At 37.7% G+C, this 18134-nt stretch overlaps 2 protein-coding genes across 4 annotated transcripts; both read right to left on the bottom strand.

Moving 5' to 3' along the window:
- Window positions 1-1087: 1087 nt before the first annotated feature.
- Window positions 1088-17822, bottom strand: LOC147524448 (uncharacterized). 3 transcript variants are annotated; one of them, XR_015196963.1, is made up of 5 exons: window positions 17046-17822; window positions 16796-16882; window positions 16583-16698; window positions 15167-15256; window positions 1088-1319 (listed from the first exon to the last, which is right to left on the bottom strand). XR_015196963.1 is itself a non-coding variant. In XM_086563340.1 (4 exons), the coding sequence occupies exons 1-3, from the start codon at window positions 17208-17210 to the stop codon at window positions 16624-16626; spliced, it is 327 nt and encodes a 108-aa protein (XP_086419466.1). In that variant the 5' UTR covers window positions 17211-17822; the 3' UTR covers window positions 15799-15973; window positions 16583-16623. The 3 variants fall into 3 exon arrangements, 1 of the variants encoding a protein (XP_086419466.1); XR_015196962.1 differs by lacking the exon at window positions 1088-1319 and adding an exon at window positions 14674-14936; XM_086563340.1 differs by lacking the exons at window positions 1088-1319; window positions 15167-15256 and adding an exon at window positions 15799-15973.
- On the bottom strand, window positions 10956-11882 carry LOC147524449 (uncharacterized). Its single transcript, XM_086574857.1, has one exon. The coding sequence runs from the start codon at window positions 11880-11882 to the stop codon at window positions 10956-10958; it is 927 nt and encodes a 308-aa protein (XP_086430983.1).
- Window positions 17823-18134: the final 312 nt, after the last annotated feature.

Genomic DNA, 18134 nt, shown 5'->3' on the forward strand with positions numbered 1-18134 from the left:
TGGCATGATACCGTCTTGAAATAGCATGGGGATTTGGGCCGGACTTAGCGTAACCTACAGGGCCGCGCTGCACCAGATTGGGATGGCAGCACGTGGTCGCGGTACGGAAACCCTACACATGGAGGGGAGTGGACCAGGAGATGAAAAGACAGGTGGAGGGTTGAGATGAAACGTGGTCGCGGTACGGAAACCCTACACATGGAGGGGAGTGGACCAGGAGATGAAAAGACAGGTGGAGGGTTGAGATGAAAGGGAGAGGGGATATAAAAGAGAAGAGAAGAGAAGAAAAGGGGTGAAGAAAAAGAAGAAAAAAGAAGAGGAAGAGAGGAGGAGGCGGCCAAGAGTGAGAAAGAGAGAGTCTTGTGAGGAGAGTGGAAGATAGCAGTTTGTAATCCGTAGTCTAAAGAAGAGTTTGCCATTACTATTTTGTGTTGTAACATAGGGCTTTCAAGAATCAAGCAACGACTAATTTTACCTACATTGGGTAATGACTTCCCAATGGTTGTTATGGCTCGGGTTCAGCCTTATGCGCGAATGTAAATTGTAGTGCCGAAAGTAAATTTCAAACAATCACGTAAGCATGCTTGAACACACAAGTATCCTCTTACTTGGGCTTCGACAAGGTTTAGCATTTACCTCTGAAGTTGTGCTTACACGCTACTTGAGGAGAAGACAACATTGGTTGGTGATTGATCTGAGAATCAGGCCCAACCTTTCGAGCTTTACCCTGTTTTAAGTTACAAATAAAGGCCCACTTAAAAAGCCCACAAGTTGGGTTTTTGACAATTTATACAACTTTGCCTTCAAGGGCTCAAACTTAAAACTAAACTAAAATTATACTAATCTAATTAACTAGTTTTAGATTAATCACCTAGATTAACTAGAGTCAAATGGACTTAGAATGTTGATTACCAAGTTGATCCAAAGTGTGTGAGGTATGATCCACAACTTGCCTCACACACTTGAACTATCCAAGGCAATTAAAACTCTAATCCCTTGGTAAGTATTAAACTTAAACTAAGTTTAACTCCTGTTCATCATAAGAAATAAATCAAAAACAAAGTTTTTTTTTTTTTTTATTATCACTAACTATTACAAACAAGTTCCACTGTTTTCTCCTACTCTATTGCAAAATCCGGGCTCAGAGTACAACTGTGTGTCGCAAATGAATTGTACTACAAAAACATTGCACACACTTCTGTTAAGGTGGCTGGGCAGTCACCCTAGCAACTCCCGTGTGATCGCCCGCCCGCGTCGGTAGATGGCGGTCGTCTTTCGCCTATTTGATCAGCTCCTCTCCACCTTTGTTGTCCCGAAACCTGATTTGTAGAAAAGTATCTCAGTACAGAGAAACAATAAAAATAAAATTACAAAAATAAAATAAATGGAGAGGTGAGAATGATGCTCCCTTTTTAGATTCTCAACCAATCACTCTCACTTTTTCAATCCATGATGGCGGCACCATTTGAAGCTTTAATATTGTAGTGAGTATACTTCAAAAGAGTTCGATTAAGAGTTGAGGTTCATCCTAAATTGTTTAGAGTTTGAGTGAGGGAGATATGAAGAAGAAAGGTAGACTCTTATAGGATTAGAATGGTTTAAGCTAATAAACTTGAAAGCTTTGATTGTTGATTGAAATAACTTGAAAACATGAAGGGAAGATTGATTAAAACATTGAAATGAAAGCAACAAACAAGATTACAGATGAAAACAAAGAACAAGTAACAAGATTGATTGAAATAAATAAAATGAAATAACAAGTTGATTAAAAGAAAATAGAACAACAAGAAATTAAAAACATGAATTGAAAAACAAGATAAGAAAAATAAACAAACAAAATAGTTTGGATCCTAAGACAATGGATGAGTTCTCTCTCCCTTGCTTTTTGTTTATATACCCCTACTTTTGTCATCTATAGATTTTCCCTTCTCTATTACAAACTAGACACCTCACTCCTTTACTTTTGCTTTTGCTTTTTGGTGCCTTCTTGACCAATGTAGGTTTAGGGATAAAGTCTTCATAATTTGAAATAAGGGCTTCCATTTTTGGTCTTCTGATTTGAGGACTTTTACTAGTTAACTTTGACCGTTGACTTTGACTTTTTCAGTACTTTTCCATAGCAGCTACTGGTCTTCATAATAAGCGTAATTAAGGCTTCTTTTGGTGTTAAGATGCAACTTTTATGATAAGTTGTCTGAAATACTCCTTAACCTAAAAAATGCAGTAAAAGTTATGAGTTGTCTTTTCGTTAAGCATAAGAGAGACTGTAATGCAGCAATATACGGGTAATAAAACACACATTTGGGAGCTGGTCAGTAATCACCCCACCTTATTCTCTTAATTCCCTATCTTTGTTTATGCTGCTTTAAGTTGTATAGATTCGTGTGACATAATCTAGTTTTCTAGATTTTCCTTTGACCTCACCTATGCCATTTACATATTTCGAGGCGTTCTTCCAACATTTCATATGTCATCCACGGTTAGATTTGATTTTTTCCTAGATCATTAGATAGCATTTTTCATGCTAATCATTTTCATAGCTCATTCGCTAAAATTGGATCACAAACGCATCAGGAATCTTTGTTTTAAGTTTACGAGGAAGCAGGACAGGGTCGGTATTTTAGAAAAGATTTGGGCTTGGGTCAAAATTTATTTTTCCACCCAACCCACGATATTTACACCCCACCGACCATCCCATTTAAAGTCCAACATCGCCCCATTCACTTCATCTTCCCAACCAAAATTAAAACTGACCTAAATCGATCCCATCACGCACCGCACCTATCAGACACTAAATTCAAGCGCGCACCACGCCTCCATCGAAACAGACATTCTCCAAATTTTTACAACACCTTCCCCTAATCAACCACTACTTAAACCCCTACCCGTATTCAAATTTCATCCATAAAATGGCCCGACCAGTAAAAATTTTATCGGAATTTGCATTTAACGTGGAGATATTCTAGCCATTCTACGGTACGGAGATGCGTGCTAGGGGTGGGATAGAATGTGGTACTCTACTGAGGGGTACTACCATGAGGATTTGGTGTTGAAGTTTTATTGGAATAAGAGGATACTTCCTTCAGGGAGGATGTTTGTGCATTTGGACGGTGTTCACCTGGATGTGACTCATGATTTGCTCACTACCATCACTGGGATACCATCGAAACAGGTCACCCTGACCTTACAGCGATCTCAGTTTGATGGAGTGCATCAGTTGATGCTAGAGATGCTACTTGAGGTTCGATACAATGATTGTTCTCATTGTGCCAGGCAGCAGTCCCTGAAGATTAACTAGCTGGCTATGACGCAGTGGCTAGGCAAGAATGTCTGTAGCACTTTGAAGCCGAGTGACATCAGCTTGTCTTTCTTGCACGTTCTTTGGGTTTTGCAGAATAGGAGGTATGGTTTTTGCCTCATTGATTTTCTGTGTGATGAGCTTATGGCTGTAGGCCTTACTACTACACCCCTCCCTATTCTAATTACTAAGATTATGTTATTTTAGGGTTACGTGCCTGAGTCACATAGGACTCATCTTAAGATTCACTCAAATGCAAAGGCGTATAGTGAGTGTGTTTAAAGGAATTGGACACTACTTGAAGAGAGAGCTGATGGGATAGATCAGGATGAGGATTAGGATGAATATCCTGTTTGTTTTTCTGAGAATGCTACGGACCGTGCTTCTTCTGATTTTGCACATTTTTCACTACTCCATAGTGGGATGCATACACTTTATGATCATCAGCGAAACCTAACTACACTCTGTGAAATGATACAGAAGCGTCAAGGTTCCATTCAACGTGATTAGCGCAGCCTAGAGCATAACATTCGAACCATAGCCAATAACCATGCCGACATGCTTAATTCTATAGAGAACATGGAAGAGGCGCAGGCAGCTTTTCAGGCTGAGGTCTTGAGACGTTTGCCCCAGCCAGAAGGTTCACCTTCTTCTTCTGACTCGAGATGTGAGCATCATCGTTGTCGTCCTGCTAATGGTTCTATCCATTTTCTTCCCAGGGATAGCTGCTTTATTTTTGATTTGTTGTGTGGAACTTGATTTATTTTTGTTTTGTAATAACTATTTAAATTCTATATTTGTTTAAGTAATTTTAGTTTAATTATTGGTTAATTTCATTTTTAGTTAAGTAGTTAGTATTTATTTGTTAATGTGATTATTTATCTATGAACGCATCATTAAATTTAATGCATGATTAATCACATATTCTTTACCATATAGTTTTTCTGTTGATATTAAGTATGTTTAGAAAATATAATTGATCAATGTCATGAACCCCCTCTCCAATTATTTGGGGGTAGTATATTTTAATATATGTGAACGTATGAAATTGCATGCCTTAATAACATTTATATAAGTTTTGCCCCAAAATATAAGAGCATCTCTAGGTGGTAGTATCACACTATCACCTGTCAAAATTTCAAATTTGAAGAAAAAATTTGGAATTTCCCGGAATTTCAACTCTATGTGGTAGTATATTCGGTCACATCACCTGTCCGTTCACATTCTTGTTTGCAAATTTGGCAATTTGGATACGGATGCGGAGTGACATTGGTAATGTCGCGCGCCATTGCAAATGTCACCAAAATTTTTTTTTTTGACTTTGACCAACACCATACCCGAGGGTACAATCGCCACTCCAATATCCTAATATCTTATGTTTTTTTTTTTTTTTAACTTTTGGAATGGTTGCGCACCACTCCTAATGTCACGTGGGTTGTTTTGGAATTGTACATGCGACACTCTAACTGTCGCACGACAGTGGTAATGTCGCATGGGTTGCTTTTTGCTAAAGGAATTTGCGACCACCTAGAGTTGGTCAAAATTTGCTTCCAAATTCTTCAAATTTCAACTTCAAATTTGAAGAAGATACTACCACCACCTAGAGATGCTCTAAGAACCTGATATTTAATTGGGACCACAATGTAATTAGGTACCTGATATTTCAAGCAATTTCAAAGTTTCACAAAATTTCAGAAGCTAATTTAATAGAGAAACCCATTATATGCAACCCATGAGTCTTGTTAAAATCAATTGGGATCCATAATGTAATTAGGAACCTTAAATTTCGTGGAATGTCAAAATTTCAGGGAATTTCGAAAGTTAATCATATATAGAAATTCAAAAAAAAAAAAAAACACTGATATAGAATTCATGTGTATTAAACTATTCTAAAAATATGTTTTTTCACATCTTTTATTTTAACAACAATTCAGCCTTAGACTTAGCAACCAAACACTATAAAAACAATCTCTAAGCATGTAGTTTCATTACAGAAACCCCTAAACACATCGCTGCATCTTAGAGCGCGCACGCGCCTCACACAAGACTAAACTTAGCGCGCACCACGCTCATATAAACTTGTATCAGCATTCTTACTTGCACACCGCGCCCACCAAAGGGTTATTCCAAGCGCGCATGCCCTCACCGCCACACAACAGGCTCGGATTTCTAGGTTCCACTTTTCTAATTTCCAGTATCTCAATTCATTACTTGTTTGTTATGTTTATTCCAAAAATTATACCAGAACAATCTTTTTATTTATGGCTTGCTTGATAGTGACACTTATGGCTTTTTCTTTGATGAAATGATTAGTCAATTAGGTTGGTACCCTCTATTGGTGTATCCATATGATACTTATTCACATAAACTTACTGTTTATTTCTATGATAATTGTAAATTTTTTAATAACAAAGATGGAAAACAAGTGTTCTCTGTCACCATAAACATTTTTTTTTTTGATAAATGTCACCATAAACATTGAAATAATGGATTTAAACAAGTATTTGTTAGCATTGGCTCTAGGACTTTCTATGCCTCCTGGCCAAGACACATGGGATTATATGTCGGATAATGTTTCCTACTATAACTATGCATACTTCCAAGAGACTTATGGGGCGGGAGTTTTCCGTTTAGAAGACCAAGGCCAACATATCATAGCACTTAAGAGCCTGTCACTTAACATAGGCTCTACTATGTTTTTCATTATGCTAAATATATTAGGGGAATGACGTTTTTCAACTGTTAATAACGCCACTTGTCACGCCTTCCTTGCTTTAGCTGAGGGGTGTATGCATTTTGATATTCCCAAGACCATAGTGTCTAGTTTAGCACGAGCCCATACAATGAGGCATGAGTACCTTCTTATGCCTGTTATGGTTTGCCGCATAATGCGATTCATTTTCCTTGAATTATGTACACATTTCACTAAGTGGGTTAAGGTTGACACAATACGCACGACCAATGCTATAGTCCGTTCTTTACGTGTTATGGTTTGGCCTGGATGGCGCCTACAACCTCACCTAGTAGCCCCATGCACCCCGTCCAACCAAATTGCTTTTAATAGGTTGGCTAGAGTAGATGAAAACAAGATGAAGTCTTGGAAAGTAGTCATAGATATGCAAGATTTAAAATAACCTCATATCACAAGTGAGGAGCAACCGGAGGAGAATGCATGATTAAAAACAACTATATATGGTAATATTTATTATTTTTCTGTTATAGTCCGCTTATGTCCCAAGCGACTTTTTATTTACAGTTATCTCCATTATGGATGGAACTCATATAGGAGTTGCATCTATATTTTAATTCTTTATATTTGTATTGTTTAACTTTCTTTTATAGGTGCTCCCATTTACATGCACGTTTTTATAGTACTCTCTATCATTTATTTTCATTCCATACTTTGAGAACAAAACATGATTCTGTTTGGGGGTGGTATTGAAACACGTTGTAAATGTTTAAACACATATTAGGTTGTATATTATGTATTATTTGTTGTATAAAAAAATATAAAAAACATAAAAATAGTTTATACTATGCACTTAGGATAATGATATTATTTTCTTTTCTATGATGATATTAGTCTATAAATCTCAAGTAGCAATAGAATTAAGCGTAGTTCTTAAAAACTTAGGTTAATACGTAGGTAATATTCATTACATCTTTTCATTAACATCTTGCATGAGCATGTATGAGTGTACTTGGCAGTATTTTTCTGAAACCTAGGTTAGACTACTTAATTTTACATATCCTGTGAGATTCTAGCCTAAAAGCCTCATATGAGTGAGTATCTGAGTGATGACACAAAGGAGACATATAATCAGAGTAGAGAAATCACACATCCAATTGCTTGATTACCATACCATATCCTAAGCGAGAATTTAGGCTCTCTTTAGATCGATATAGCTAAAAATTTATACCTATAAGTAATTATCCGCTAGTCGCCCCACTGAGCCTTTCATTAGCCTTTTTGTTACCACAAATCCTTTACCTATCTTTTAAACTAATAAAAATAAAAATAAGCATACTCGTCTTTGAATGAGTCTGAGAATAAGATGAGTAAAGAGAATAAAGAGAAAGACCTATGGAAAACCAAAAATTAGTTAGTTGCTTCAGAAAAGAAAAAGAAAAAAAGTTTCCATCCAAAGAAAAGAAAAGAAAAGAAAAACAAAAATAGAAATAAAACAAAAACAAAAACAAAAACTCCAAAAATAGAATAAAATGAGTAAAAAAGCCAAAATAAAAATTCTAATGATAGAAACTAAGTAAATATAGAAGCAAAGTAAGAACAAGGTTTTCTCTAGTTACATGTAATTGAAGACCCTATTATCTCAGACTTGTTTATTTGAATATCCATTCCATTTCTTATTAAACCATTACCTCAGCCCCGTATCACCTAATAAAAACCTCTAGCTCAATTAGGATTAATTTGGTGTGATAGTAAGTGGTAGATGTGATTGATCGACCTCGCTCCTTTGGACGTCATTGAGATTGTGAGGAAACGTGTGCCCACTACACAGTGGAGTGAGCCAACTTGAGTGGAAAAATCAGAGTATTTTTGTCTAGACAAATTGTGAGGACCTACTTAAGGACGTTATTCCAAAAGTTTCAGAAACGGACCTGCCATTGCATTTCATAGCATAGCTCATTGCATGCATATATATTTTTAGATGATTTGATTATTATATGTGTATTAGTAGCTTAGGTTTCAGAAGCATTGTTCTTTTTTTTTTAAGAAATAAGCTAGGGTTAGGCAGACCCTCACCTGTATTAATTAAACTCGCTCATACATTTTTCCCATTGGATCATCCTCTACTAGCTTATGGAGCTTTCTACTTAGAGGATTCCAATGATGCATGCAACTAATACAATTAGAGATGCTTAAACCTGCTAGCAAGTCAGCAGGTTTATTGCACTCTCTGTAAACATGAGAGAAAGTACAAAAAACAAAATTTGTTACTAGTTCTTGGATATGAGTGGCAATGTTCAGACAATACCAAGGTATATCAACAACTCTCTTGATAATTTGAATCGCCCAGAGATAGTCTGATTTGATTTCCACCTCCTGAACCTCTAGTGCACGACATTTGATCATTCCTATCTCGATAGCTTTAAGTTCTTGAAAAATGACCGACTGCATCCCCCCAGAGCCTGTGAAGGCTTCAATCACTACACCTTTACTATCTCTGATCAAACCACCATGCCCTGTTCCTAGTGGTGTCAAAGCCCCATCGGCATTTAATTTTATCCTTGGTTCTGCCGGAGCATGCCATCTGCACCACTTCCTTTCTAGAGTCTTAAACTGAGTTTGGATACCTATTCTCTGACAGAGTACTCGACTCTCAGCTGTGTCTGGCATCACATAGACTTGAGTTTGGATATAGGTCCTCATGTCCCTCATAATTCTTCCCAAGACCACTGGCACAGGCTTTGAAGAGTTCTTGAACCTCCTAGCATTCCTCTCTTTCCATATCGCATCCACTGCAGTGCAAATGGAGGCTTTATATATCTCACCGATCTTTTCTTTCCTTTTACAGAGCTTCAGCAGCGAAGACCACTCCCTATTTGACGATCTTGTGTCCGACTTAATATCCAAAGCTGTCTTGATTCCTTCAATAATTTCTCACGAGAATCCACATTCAAAAAAGAGGTGATTTGAATTTTCCCGACTTTGGTCGCATAGACAACAAGTAGAGTGATTAAGAATTTTCTTTTGGACTAGATGATCTTGCGTGGGTAAGCTGTTCGAGAACAGCTGCCAACAAGTAAATGAGTGTCTCGGGATCACTAGTTTGCCCCAGACCAATCTCTGCCATCTAACTGTCGGTCTTGCTGGAGCCAAAACTCTATATGCACTACTGGCTGTAAATCTCCCACTAGGGTGCGGCGTCCAAATGACTCTATCCTCCGACAAATGAGAGTTGATATAAATACTCAATATTGCTTCCCTTATATTGTTGCTTTGTATATCGGCCACTATACTATTCCAGCTTCCATTCCCAATCAAAGTGCTTACCAACATCCAAAGGTAAGTGCAACTCTGCTGCTGCTTGAGCATTATGTATCAATAGACTAAGTGGACACCAAATATCATGCCATAGAAGAGTGGACTCACCATTTGCGATACTGTAGAGGACAAACTATTGTACTTCTTTTCTACTCTTAAGAATACTCCTTCATGCCCAAGCACAATCACTTGGAATCTTCATAGTCCAAAAAAACTTTTGTTGTATCAGATTCCTCCAAACCCACTTAACCCACACACTTTCTTCCCTAGCAGCTATCCTGTACACTAGGCCGCAATATGCCCCTTTGTTCCACAAACCCATATTCATGATACCCAAACCACCTTCTTCCTTTGACTTGCATAAGGTAGAGAAACTAGCTTGGTGATGGCATCGTTTAATCTCAACTCCGCTCCATAAGAATCGGGCGCACACTTTTTCTATCTGCTCAATCACTGTCTTTGGTATAATGAAGGTTCTGTACCAATATATGGGCATAGCAGTGAGAACGGATAGAATAAGTTGAAGTCTTCCTGCGTGTGACAACATTCTAGCTTTCCAATCCTTAAGCTTGGCTGTAACCCTATCCACCAGCGGTTGACACTCTTTGATCCCAAGTCTTCCTGCAAAGAGAGGCAATCCCAAATATCTGACCGGGGGTCTAACCAACTCAACTTCCAAGATTGTTGCCAGCTCTTGAGCCTCATAAACACTAATGGATCCTGTCATCAGTGTAGTCTTGTGTCCAAACACCTCTATACATTCTTTTAGGCTTCTTATAGACTCCGCTTCCCCTCGACAAAAGAACAAGACATCATCTGCGAACGCCAGATGGGACAACCTAATTTTTTTACATTTGGAGTGGTACTTGATCTGCTTTGCTTCTATCTTCTCTTTCACAATACTTTTAAATATTTCCATGACAAGCACAAACAGGTACGGAGACATTGGATCCTCTTGCCTCAATCTTCTTTTTCCCTGGAAAAAGACCTCTGGATCCCCGTTTACTAATACGGAGAAAGTAGGAGAACTTATACACAATTTTATCCACTTCCTGAATTTCTCTGGAAAACCAAATCTCTCCATCATGAACTCGATAGTCTCCCAGCTAACCATATCATATGCCTTCCTGATGTCTAGCTTCACTGAACACCTAGGCGTTCCATGTTTTTGTTCATACCCTCTCAATAACTCATGTGATAAGAGTATATTGTCTTGAATGTATCTATCTGGTGTGAATGCAGATTGATTTAGATGAACTAGATCATTGATGCATATTTTGAGCCTATTGGTGATGACCTTTGTAACACACTTGCAAATAGTGTTACACAGCGCTATAGGTCTAAAATCTTCCACCTTAGTTGGGTTATCAACTTTTGGTATGAGACACAGAAAGGTTGCATTTACCGCCCTTGGAAGCTTGTTACTGCCGAAAAAATTCTTTACTGCTCTAGTGAAATCTTTCCCCACTATTTCCCAGCTGTCCTTAAAGAAAAAAGGATTGAAGCCATCAGACCCAGGCACTTTATTATAATCCATATCAAAAAGTGCTACTTTGACCTCTTCATCAGTGATCTCTACCTCCAGATTTCTTGCCATAGGTTCCGAGATGCCATTCCTTATCTTCAGGTTTAGGAAGAACTCTGCATTACTCACTGCATTGCATTTGTACCCAGAAGTTGAGTATAGTACTCTACTATTGTCTTCGCTACTTCATTCTGCCCTTTGACTGTGAGTCCATTTTCATTTGCCAGAGCCCATATACCTCTTCTTGATACCTTTTCCTTAATACAACTGAAAAAGTATTTCGTGCACTTATCCCCATCCTTCGTCCACATGCCTTTGCTCTTCTGTGCCATATCCATAGCTTCAGCTCTCGCTAAAGTGTTGTATCTATCCATGCAGAACCTTTCTCGATCCCCCAATACTGTATTCCCTAGGCTACTCTGTAGTAAAATCTGCGCATCATGCAGTTCTTGCTTAGCAGCTTCCACTCTTTCATGAAGGTGGGAGAAATTTGCTCTGTCCCATGGTTTGACCTTCTGTTTTAGTATCTTTAACTTCTCGACCAAAACATACATGGGATTGTTATAAATGTGCGTTTTCCACACTTCTTCCAAAATACATTTAAACTCGCCCGGTAAAGCCCAGTAATTACAGAACCTAAACGGGGGAGCTTTCCTCTTATAGTCACTCCAACTCAAGAGCATTGGAGAGTGATTAGATATGCCGTATGGTAGAAACTCAGCAAAAAAATAAGGATAAGCAGTGTACCATGCTTTATTCACTAAATATCTATCAATCCTTGACATAATGCTTCCGATACCCACTGATTTATTCCACCAAGTGAAAAAGAAACCAATGGAGTTTATATCTGTCAATCTTGAGTTCTGCAAGCAAAGGCTAAAATCGTACACTTCTCTAGGATGCATAGGGTCACCTCCTACTATCTCATTTGATTCTAAGATATTATTAAAATCCCCTGCCACGCACCATGGGCCCTGAACAGTTCTGCTTAGTTTGATAAGGTTAGCCCACAAAACCATTCTCTCTTTGACACTGTTACTTGCATACACCATTGTCAGACAAAAAACTTCATTACTCGGCATAAACTTCACCTTACAGTGGATAAACTGATCTGACTCCTTCAGTTTTTGAACATACACCACTCGCAGGTCCCAACATACCCATATTCTGCCAGCAGGGCTTTGAGCATAGTTATCAACGCTATTTCATTGAGGACAACAAATATCTCTAATGGATTCACTCTTCTGCTCTTTAACTAACCTTCGTTTCTAACAACCCAAAAATACTAATTTTCTTATCTACTCGAACCTTATTAATCTCCGCAGCTTTGTGAAGGTCATTTATACCTCTCACATTCCACACACTTATTGGCACTATCATTGATTAATACTTCTTATTTTTGAAACCCTTGGGCCTACCCCTACTCCTCTTCCTATGTTTGTTCTTTTTGTTACTACCTGAGCTCTGTTTGTGACTTTGTTTTTCATTACTTGGCAGCTCCTTGTCTCCTCTGCTTTTTGATTCCTTAGCCATATGGATATCCTTTTGTTGTCTTGGGGTATCCATAATAGCCAATACCCCTTCTGTTTTGTCACTGAAATATGGAGTCTCCTCCACAGACACAACATCATCCTCAGTTGAACCCCCTTCCCTGATATCTTCCGGTAAACTATCAAACCCAAACTGCGCCTCCTCGAATTCGGACAACAAAACTGGTTCTGCTGTCATAAGGGCACACCCCACTACTTCCACATAAGACACTAGTGCTAGTTCCACTACTTCAACATTTACAACCCCTTCCACCTGATCCCCTTCAACCCGTTCCCCTTCTGCCTCAAATGGCTGATTACTGTCCACTAGAGTACCATCCCTTTCTCCCATATCAGTCCTAGGACTACTATCCCTAGTTTCCCTATTCTCCTCTTGCCCTGTGCTTATTTGAGCTGGGATTTCCATTTCACTTCTCCTCTCATGATTTTCTCCCTCCAGATTCTCTATTTCCTCATCTCTGGTTTCTCTATTACCAATTTCTGTTTCTGTAACACTGTCTATTGCCAATACTCTTCTCCTCGGAACCCAAACAGTTCTCTGATCATTCACAGTAGTTGTAGTTGTCTATGTATTCCTTGGAACTCTGTAGCATTTGTCCGTGAGGTGTCCAAAAGCCTTGCAGCTGTCACATTTCTTTGGGACCCATGAATACTCCACCCTTACAATTCTGACATTGCCTTTTTCCATTTCTATCTCAAAATCCTTTGGTAACTCTGAAGATATCTCTATTTCAACACATACTCTGGCAAACGCAATCCTTCGTCTTGAAGCAGTCGCCTCATCCATGAGCAGAGGTTTTCCCAAGCTACTAGCCACCACTCCTAAACCCTCCTCCGACCATAATTCTCTTGGAACATCGAAGAGATTGACCCATATCGGAATGCCTTTGATTGTTTTCCTCCTCTCCACATCCTGAGTCCATGGCGTAACTATAAAACAGTTTCCATCCATGTACACAGGCCTTGCCTCCATGACAGACAATTTGTCTTCCGCATTTGTGAACTTAAAGTAAAACAGATCTGAGTCTGCTATCATATTGAAGTCCCCTTTGATTCTCCATTTCTTTGTCAGATACTGTTTCACATACGGGAATGACATACATTGTTCCAGAAAAAAAAACCCACTAGATAGTCTTCCCACAAACTAACTCCATTTTCAATGATTTCCTTTGGGATAACGTTGACCCCATTGATAAACTCTGGATTATGTTTTTTCAAAATGTTAAAGGCGACAGCTTTGCCTTTGTTGAACAGGGAACTCCAAGATTTGTGCTGATTTAATGCGGCTTCACAAGCCTCTGCTCGAACAGCTGGTGGTTCATTTTCAGCGGAACTTTGTCTTCTCCCTCCATCGTTAATGAGCGGTGGAAACTCTTGGGGATTTGTTAGAGGCGAATTCATGTTTGCTTTCCACTATGAACTCTCACTGTTGACAATGAAGGATTTTACCAAAAGTGAGAAAGAAACATGAAAGTTTGTAGATAGGGAGATTTTTCCTAATCGTTTTTTTTTCTATTCTAGGAAAGAAAGGCCCACTAGATCAACCCTCAATAACTTATGTTATATCGAGACCCATCGCACCTTAAAGGGTCCCCATGAGAGAAAAAAAAGGTTTGCATTGTTCTTATTATATTGTTATAGAGATGTATAGATATCTGAGATTAAATTAGGAAATTTAATTTTTATCTCTTAGTCGTTGTAGCATAAATGAAGTTTGTGAGTACCTTCTCAGGAAAACTCTCATGAGGCATAACTTATCCACTAGGGAATTCCTAGTGGTTTAAGGTCTTGTTGCATATGGTCAATGCAATCGCACTCTGCAAAACGAGATTAGTTAGGACCACATTTTTGGCCAATTATCTATTTTTATTTCACATCTTTACTTGAGGACAAGCAAAATGTTATTTGGGGGTGGTGTGATAAGCACCCAAAAGTGTAGTTTAAATCCCTTAATAGGCTATTACTAACGGCAAAAAATCGTTGCGAATAATTTTTGCAACGCTTTTTAAGCGTTGCAAATAGGGCGTGGGTACAGTTTTGGAAATGTTTGCAAAGGTTAAAAAGAGTAGCAAACCAAATTTTCCAACGGTTATTAACCGTTGCAAAGTGACAATTACTAACGGTTAAAAAGCGTTGCGTAGTTTGATTTGTAACGATTATTGATGGATGCTTTAATATTTATTTTTTGCTTTGCAACAGTTTACAACCGTTACTAATGTGTTGATATGGTAAAAAAAATTATTTTAATTTTTTTCCTGCCCTAAATCTGCACCTCCTGGTTTCATATAGAAGCAAATAAAATTACCAATGCTTTTTCATACCATTTGACAAGTAAAATAAACAAAAGCAAATGCCTGAAAAAAAATATTATATTCATCGAACCATATATATAACTTCAAAAGAGTTTTGAGGGTTACAAATTTAGATTTACTAAAGGTTACAAATTTCTATACGATTTTCGATCCAAGCAATTCCGAATCTTCAAAATGCAATAACAAGCATTAGTGACGATGACTTCACTCAATATAAATCTTAGTGCTACTCCACAAAGCCCATCTAATTCCAAAAAAATCACAAAACAAATAATGAACTCAGAAAACATACTAATTAAATTCATGCAATTAATTAAATACTTGACCCCCCCAAAGATAGACCATTTGTTGTTTACTCCCATATCTCGACGACATAAACAATGATTACATAAAATCGGTGCATAAAAAGAAAACCTTGTAGTAACTTGGCTAGTTGAAAATTAAGAAAATAGAGAGTGGGGTTTAAGTTTTTACCTTAATGAGGAGCTTGAGGTGAGCATGACTCATCAGATTGGGAAGCAATTCTTTTGGCCTTCTTGTTTTTCCCTTCATAAAATCGATACCCTACACAATACACCGAACGACAACAAAATGATCTATCAAGCTAAGAAAGAACTTGCACGAGTGATAGGTCTTACATATAAAGGGTCCTGTACCCATGACTCAAAAATAGATTTATGAAAGTCCACATAAATATATTATGAATTAGCTCACTTACGCAAATCTCATCAGATATACAAATGAACCTGATTCAATAGTGATTCACATACAGGACCTTTATCGATCGAAAAAGAAAAACTAACGAGTAAATAGGAGATTACCAAAGGATCATTTCCCTTAGAAAAGTCTTTCATGCCCTCATAATGTAAGAATTCCCATACAACTTCTCCGCAGACGTTCTCGAGGATGTCAAAAGTTTCCCATACCTACCTATATATGATTCCTATCTCTTAAGAATTGACCTAAAATGTGGGATTCAGTGGTGCAAATTCCCTCATGCAATCAAACACACCCTAGTTCTCAAGCCACTTTATAAACAAATCAGGAGAGAAGGACACAAAAGCAAATAGATTCCTCTATCAACGACTCATTGTATATTTAGAACATACCACTTTTTACCTTCAAACATAACTTCTCACAAGTCATATCTAGCCAAAAGAAAGACTTAACCATTGAATATCACCAAGGGTCAAGCCAAAAGAATAAGTTCCCATGCATAGTTGACGTTCTATAACCTCACTCAAGGGTCAAGCCCTGACCTTGGGAACCCTGCTACTTGCTCTATTAAAGAAAAAAAGAAAGATATAAGGAAACAGGATCCTAAGAGTCAGACAAGACTGTGTCATGCAGAAATAGCAGTCTGGCTCATCCCACCCTGATGGCCAACCTTTCCATTTCCAACATTGTGCTCAACCCGTTGATAGCCATCACCATCACCCTGATTGGTGGCTCAAGAATAGCCATCAACATTGTGAATTAAAATTTATGTAGAAAAAGTAGGAAGGACTAAAAATAGGAAGTATAAAAACATACCAAGATAATGTTTTACTGTTCAAAATATATAATATAGTGATAAATGGAGAAACATTATCTGTGCTAACAATCCTAATATTTGGGGTAATTCGAGGATCATAATGAAATTAAAAGTAAACTCACAAGGCCTCTGGCTACACAATTAAAGAACAATCAAGTCTAATAGAGTCAACAGCCCTTCACTAATTTGAAGCATGCAATTTAGAGCATCATATATACATCATAATTGTTGATAGAAAAAAAAATTCTCCAGATGTCAATGTTCATTAAAAAGGTCTTTTGACTTCATGGTTAAAATCCTCGATCGACTGAACCATAAATACTTCAAGATAGTGTATGACAGAGTTGATAGTTTACCTTATTTAAGCATCTATGCGCTTCTAAAACAGATTTTAGATTCAACATTGGCTCGCCCATTCCCATAAAGACAACATTTGAAACCTATGCTTAAAGAGCTCTTCTACACTTAAGACCTGAATAAATAAAACAAGATATGCAACAAATATAAAGTAATCGATCATAAACAAAGTTTCTAAAAGAAAATTCGTCAAAGCGAACCCACAAGATGACCTGCTCAACAATTTCATGCCGCTTTAGATTCCTCAAGTATCCTCCCTTGCCAGTAACACAGAATGAGCAACGCATTGGGTAACCAACCTTGAAGAAAACAAAAAGAAAGAAAGAGAATTTTTACTGTGAACAGCAGACAAGGCAGACAAGCATTTTCACGGAAACCGATTTATAGGAAAAGAAACGTGAACCATAAAGCCTGCCATGTACAACATTTTTGAATTGAATTTCACCAAAAAAATTATTATACCTGAGATGAGACAAAGGCAGTGAGGCGGGAAGAACCTTTACTATCTTCGACAGGTATACCAACAGTTTCAATGAGCCTATTATCCTCCAATTTTATAAGTGCCTGAAGGATCAGAAATGAGAGGAAAAGAAAGAGAGGCCTAAGAGTGCATTTCATTAAATCCATCAAATACTAGCTGTTATCACAAACTCAGGTTAATGTCTACTTTCATAAACGGTAGCATGTCCCCAGATTAATGCGCACTAAGCTTCACAACACAAAAGTGAGGTACACATTAGTACAATAATATTCACTAGACAGAAAAATACTCACTGGATAGAAAAACCAAAAGGACAAAAAAAAAATCACTCACACTTGTTAATAGTGAACTTTTTGAACAGTATATACCATAGCTGAGATTATAACTCATGAACTTGCTAAGAACCAAAATGCAAACTATCCATCAAATAGATGTTCCTCCACTTAATAGAATTATAAGTAGAACGAAAACACAAAATGATTTAGCACAACATTGACTAATCAGTACCCACAAAAATATTTCAACATTAAGCTACTTGGAGATTTAATAGTACCAAATCAGCTCCAATAATGCCACCGAGCTTGTGAAACAGGTGAATTGGTGTGTGTCCTTCACATTTTAGCTCTCAATCAATCAGATGACCATCACCTGATCAACAATATCATCAAATATTGGAAGCAATGAGAATTGGTAAGTACAAGAATCGTTTTTGTAAGAGAAAATTATACATTCAAAGAGCATATAAAGATCTGCTTACATCTAACAAACACTCCCTTAGGAATAAGCACACCTAGACAATGCAATCACCATATTAACAGTGCGGAAACAGCCCACAACAATAATTTATCAGCCCTTCAAACACATCAACACCAACACCAACAAATTGAACACCCACAAGCTAATTTCATTTAAGAAGCAACCTTTATGTTTTTACATCAAATTCAAGCAATATACCTAAAGGAGCAACATACATCCTCATAATATGATGAAATTCAAAATGATGAACCTGTCTTTCTCAAAGACCAGTTGTACCACTGGCAAGACTTTCACATCCTGAACATTGATGAGAA

Source organism: Coptis chinensis, chromosome 1 (assembly GCF_015680905.1).
Source record: "Coptis chinensis isolate HL-2020 chromosome 1, ASM1568090v1, whole genome shotgun sequence".
Classification (NCBI taxonomy): Eukaryota; Viridiplantae; Streptophyta; class Magnoliopsida; order Ranunculales; family Ranunculaceae; genus Coptis; species Coptis chinensis.

Bases quoted from the DNA above. Each gene is read 5' to 3' on its own strand.
- LOC147524449 (XM_086574857.1), bottom strand. From the start codon at position 11,882: ATGGTGTATGCAAGTAACAGTGTCAAAGAGAGAATGGTTTTGTGGGCT.
- LOC147524448 (XM_086563340.1), bottom strand. From the start codon at position 17,210: ATGGATTTAATGAAATGCACTCTTAGGCCTCTCTTTCTTTTCCTCTCA. The intron at 16,883-17,045 runs GTATAATAATTT...GTTTTCTTCAAG, and splicing joins CTGCCTTTGTCTCATCTCAG to GTTGGTTACCCAATGCGTTG. The intron at 16,699-16,795 runs GTCATCTTGTGG...TTATTTATTCAG, and splicing joins GGCATGAAATTGTTGAGCAG to GTCTTAAGTGTAGAAGAGCT.